Source organism: Macrobrachium rosenbergii, chromosome 1, assembly GCF_040412425.1.
Source record: "Macrobrachium rosenbergii isolate ZJJX-2024 chromosome 1, ASM4041242v1, whole genome shotgun sequence".
In the NCBI taxonomy this organism is placed as follows: domain Eukaryota; kingdom Metazoa; phylum Arthropoda; class Malacostraca; order Decapoda; family Palaemonidae; genus Macrobrachium; species Macrobrachium rosenbergii.
This window is the reverse complement of record NC_089741.1, coordinates 58,010,891-58,015,963: the sequence shown is the minus strand read 5'-3', so window position 1 is coordinate 58,015,963 and position 5,073 is coordinate 58,010,891. Positions and strand designations below refer to the sequence as shown.

Below are 5,073 nucleotides of genomic sequence, written 5' to 3'. Positions count from 1 at the left end.
CTTCGACTTTTACCGGAAGAAATTAGGTATCGTTGAGAGGCAGCTGCTGTAATGTCTAACCCTAAACGTTGAATTATCCCAGGCTTCCAACTTCTTTCCTCTTTTCAGATGTGACAGATTAGTTTTACTTGTGTATTGCTAGCTACTTGATTACCAGCTATTGATTACCTAGTAAACGACATATCTTTGCACACATGCTATCATCCGTTAATTGCAATCTACCGTAAAGATAATTTCATCGTGGTCGTCACTGGTATTTTTCTGGTTCCCGGTGTTTTCCGTTAATGACCTGTTCCCATGACAGATATCTTTACAGGTGTTCATGCCATCGGTTAATTTTAAATTGCCATGTAATGACTTCCCCATGTCTATAAACGATGTCTCTCCGGAAATATGTTATCTGATGACAATAAAACACCACTTTAATCATTTTCCTTGTGTACATAAATGGTAGCTTTATCATACAAGTCTGTTAATTATAAATTATTATAACAATAACTTTATGGGCATACTAACATATTATTTCTTAATAAAACATCTAAGTATTTATCACCTAGTCCATATCTGTTTTAGATTGTATGACATTTATTTACTGAAGGCCTGTTTATTCGTGACTGGGAGTAAATCCGACGAATATTAGATATTTACTTGTGTCAAAAAAGAAAGCTGTTATACGATCAGCATTGGATAATTGTACTATTTGCTCTTTAAATGGCTATTGCGTAATTTTATCTCCACGTATCTGAGATTTTTCGAATGTCATTACCGCAGCTTTGAGAATTCTGTAATGAATACCGTGGACCTACCTCGCTCCACTCCAAGCGAAAAAAAGGTTGTAGATTGTTGGAAGCAACGTGTAAATTTTCTGTTTCGTGATTCTCTTTAGAAAGAGAAATCGCATAAAGGTAGACGTAAGAAAAATCCTTTTAGAAATTCCTGTCATTGGAGTAGCAATCACATGAACTGCAAATGAGCACAGTCCGTGAAAATTATTGTTGGCACAATACTCACGAACAGGCACAAAACCGTATCGAATTGTTCTGCAAGGCTTGCATGGTATAAATCGTCAATAACCGTAGCTATGGTCTATGTTTTTGAAGCTGACAGCAAATTTCCACAGTCGATATCATTGTAACCAATGGTGGGGTCCGAGCAACTTGAGCAACCAATTACAATGAACTTCAAAGATGTCGGATGACGATATTTACTGTCAGCTTCAAATAGAATAGGCTATAAGAGTATCGACTGCTTAGATTCTTGCTTCTTATTATGTATGCAGTTATTACAGGTGTAGGTGCCTGGTATTTCTTGTTTTAATTTGTTATTCTATTTCTTTATCAAGTGGTTTTGTTCACTGCTCATTGGTTGATTTGGGTAACTATTCTTTTCTAGATTATTTAGAGTTTACTTGAGAATATGGTTTTGTCAGAAGCGACAACATGAGAATGTATGACAGATGTGACTCTCTTTGGATAACAGTGTAATTTCATTTTGACTCTTATTATCAAGATATTGAATTATTAATCATGTAAAAATATTCTACTTCACTTGAATTATCGTAGAATACGCTGTATGAAAACTATTATGATTAAAGTTTCAATAATATTTATTGCTTATTTTGTGTCAATTCATAAAGTAATTGCATTTGTACTCTCATTGCTAAGATACTAAAATGATCAGTATTAGATTTTTTCATGTAATTTTTTCTTCATGCCAGGTCCCTAGGAATTCTATGCATGAATATTTTTTACAGGAAACCTATGCATAATTTTGGGATTAGAGGAAAACTGCAATATGTTAATGCCAATTTGCAAATCAATCAAAGTTTAATTATTTTCAAGATTTAAAAGGTACTTTTTGTTGCAAGGAATATTGTATTAAGATAGAAATATATTAAATACGAATCTTTCAAAATTTTCATCATATTCTGGAGCTAAACTAAGTTCAAAGATTAAAATTCACGAACCTTTAAGGTATGACGGGAGATATAACCCAAGTACTGTTCATTATGAGCAGTACAGTAAAAGCTGATGTGGCTTTGTTTTATGTGGAACCATGAAACAAGGTGGAAACATGTTGTTTTTAGTTTTCATCACTTTTTGTACGTAAAAAAACTGTTTCTATCCTGTTCTAGATAAAAACGAAATATTTCCAACATGTTTTCTATAAAAACAAAATTTTATAATGCAATCTTTTTTCATTGTTCTTAAAATGCGTATTAGATACTAAGAGAGTTATAATGGTAATTCTGCAGTTTTCTTCGGTACATTTTTATTCGTAATTGCAAAAGTTTGGGATAATAAATTAAGGAAAAATTTACCTTTATCTAAATGTGATTTAGTTGGTCAGTTCTCTAACAGGTAATTATAAGGTATCTATTTCACAACGACCACTTCTTTAATATAACTTTTTTGAACCTCCATCGAATGATTGTTTGTTTGCCTCAAAATCACTGGAATCACAAGAGCTGCCAATTTGATCAGCTAAGTCTGAGGGAATCTCTAATTCCAGTAAATATTACATTTTCGCTGTTTGTATTTCCATTCTTCTTATTCAAAGTTCACTAAAGTTAGCAGTTTCAGCAGGTGATTTTTTAAAAATATATTATATAACAAATGATTTCACGCACGAACAACGTATACCTTATTGTTGCCTTTTGATTAAGAGGAAATTCCCAAAAGCTAAATGAGGAAATATATTAGAGGAATATTGTGTGGATGCTTTGAAATGGAACAGATTTTTGTACCATTTTATGTAGTAGGTTTCAAAGTAACAGGGTATTAGTTGGAATAAGTTTCAGTGCAACACTCTCATTCAGAATAAAATTTTAGTGAAAAGGGTCCTGTCTAAAATAAATTTCAGGATAAAAGATTGTCTTTAGAATAAATTTCAGGGTTGCAAGATCTTACGTAGAACAAATATCAGGGTAACAGGGTCCTATCTAGAATAAATGACGGGATAAAATGATATTAGTAAAAAAAAAATTTTAATGGCAAGATCTTATTTCAGAAAGAATTGTAGGGTAATAAAATTCGTTTCAGAAAGAACTGTATTCCAGTTCTGAAATTCTACATAGGACCATTTAATAAGACCTCTAACTGTTTTCCAGACTGGGAAGTCGTTTATGATTCCCAAATTATCGACACTCAACATCGGGACGAACAGTTAGCCATTGATGAAGTCGCCGTTGACATCCTCCAGGGAATGACTGAAAAGCAGGAACGCATCGAGAGGTCCACACGAAATCTGCTGAGAATGGTTTCGAGAGTTCTGGTGAATTGGAAATGGGAACACAACAATGACTCTTCGGAACTTAAATTCTTCTTTTTTTTTTATTTCTTTGAGACATGCAACACTTGCTTTTCTGCTTGGAGACGCTGAGAAAAGTCTGTCAAAATTATGTGATCAGCTTAACGCTTTACACCACCGTCAGTTTCAAGGTCATGGAAGAATAAAAACGGATTCATTCTCAGTCATTTTTGCCGCCAAAATCAGCGAAGGAATCTCCTGCAGGAAGGAGTCCGACTTGGAGCGAAATCTTTCTGCACAAGTAACCGTTGCCCACAGCAGGTTGTTAACGATTATGATTATGAATTTGAAGGCAGACCGCTTGGACCTTCAAGAAGTTTTCAGACTTTTGTTTCGCTGATTGCTTTTTGTAAGACTTGGAGTGCTAAAGGAAGAGTGCAGTTGACAGTTGCATTAAGAGTTAATATTTTAATGCAGTGGCATCCGGGCTCTTTCTGTTATAAATCTGAAGAAATAACGATAACGGTCGATTATAAAAGGACGATAACTCAATCTCCTTTTCGCAAATAAGTGTCTAAGTTATAATGAGTACACAATCAAACCGTCACAGGAGTCCACTGACTGAAAAAAGGTGCTATCATATTGCATTTACGTACGTGCATATCATTATCTTTTTTCTTCTCTCTCTCTCGAAACTGGGGTTGATCAATTCTAGAAAGACTACAGCACAAAAGCAGATCAAATGTGGATGGTGTCAGGGCAAAGACGCCGCAACGAAGAACAAGGAATGGAAGGAAGTTTAAGAGGGCAAGTGACCGGAAACTCGGAAGATCAAAATGGCCGTGTGGCACGAGTTCCAACACCGGTTCTGAACGCGTCGTGTCTAGATGTGGGTGGAAGGAAGGAAGGAAGGAAGAAGAAGAAGAAGAAGAAGGACATCGATTCGAGCAAGTGTCACCAGCAGAGGAGCACAAATCGAAATAACTAACCTGAGAACGATCTATGCGGGTTTGTCAGGCACGGCTTTTATTCATACGTTCTGTTGACCGGAGATTCATTGATGGTGGAGCTCTTAGTCATTTCAGTGAAGTGTAAGATTCCAGGTGTCAATGATTTCTGGGCCTTTAGAGTTGCATCTTGCTTCATGTTAAAGATGTAAAGAAAAAATTGTAAACTATTCAAAAACTTTTGACATCTTCGTTGACCCATATGTTGGTGGTGGCTATTCCTGTACTTTCTTCTTGCCAGTTTTTGAAAAAAAAAGAAAAGAGAAGAAAGACTGAAGGACAGATCAAATGGTTTCTGCCATTGAAGGAAAAAGACGACACTGAAGTTGACGAATGAATTAAAGAAAAAGGACAACAACGCCAAGAAAGTCTTGTGGCTTGTTCCACAGAATCCTATTCTTGGTCTGTAGGATCACATTGCCAGTCACGATTCAAGATAGTCAAGTCTCCTTATTTCATTTTCTTTGAGCGGACCAATTTTATTATAGATTTCCAATATCCAGGGCTACGAGACATACCACGACGGGATTTGTTAAAAAAACACACACACACTTTTTGGATCAGGAGTTAAACCCCATTCCCTCCCTCAGACCTCTTATTCCACGAGTTAAATCAGCCTATATACAGTACAGTACAGTATATCCTTGCTCCCCTGAGATTTATCCATCTATTTTTTTATGTCTTCATTTGGCTAATCCTGATGGCCTGTGCTGCTGCTTTTGTGGTATGTCTCACAGCTCCCGAAGTGGTTATTGATTTTCAGATATTTCAGGTCATAGGTAATAATAATAACGTTGATCACGAAAGAAAGGTCGTA

At 35.7% G+C, this 5,073-nt stretch overlaps 1 protein-coding gene across 7 annotated transcripts in view; it reads left to right on the top strand.

Moving 5' to 3' along the window:
- Nucleotides 1–4,517, top strand: part of LOC136838704 (regulator of G-protein signaling 7-like) — a 187,863-nt gene extending 183,346 nt beyond the window's left edge. For all 7 annotated transcript variants that reach the window (XR_010853092.1, XR_010853093.1, XR_010853090.1 and 4 more), the window contains one exon: nucleotides 3,110–4,517. Coding sequence is in view for 3 of the 7 variants with exons in the window: in XM_067104135.1 (XP_066960236.1) it covers nucleotides 3,110–3,169 (60 nt within the window). In the remaining 4 variants the exon portion in view is untranslated. The remainder of the gene's footprint in view (nucleotides 1–3,109) is intronic.
- Nucleotides 4,518–5,073: the final 556 nt, after the last annotated feature.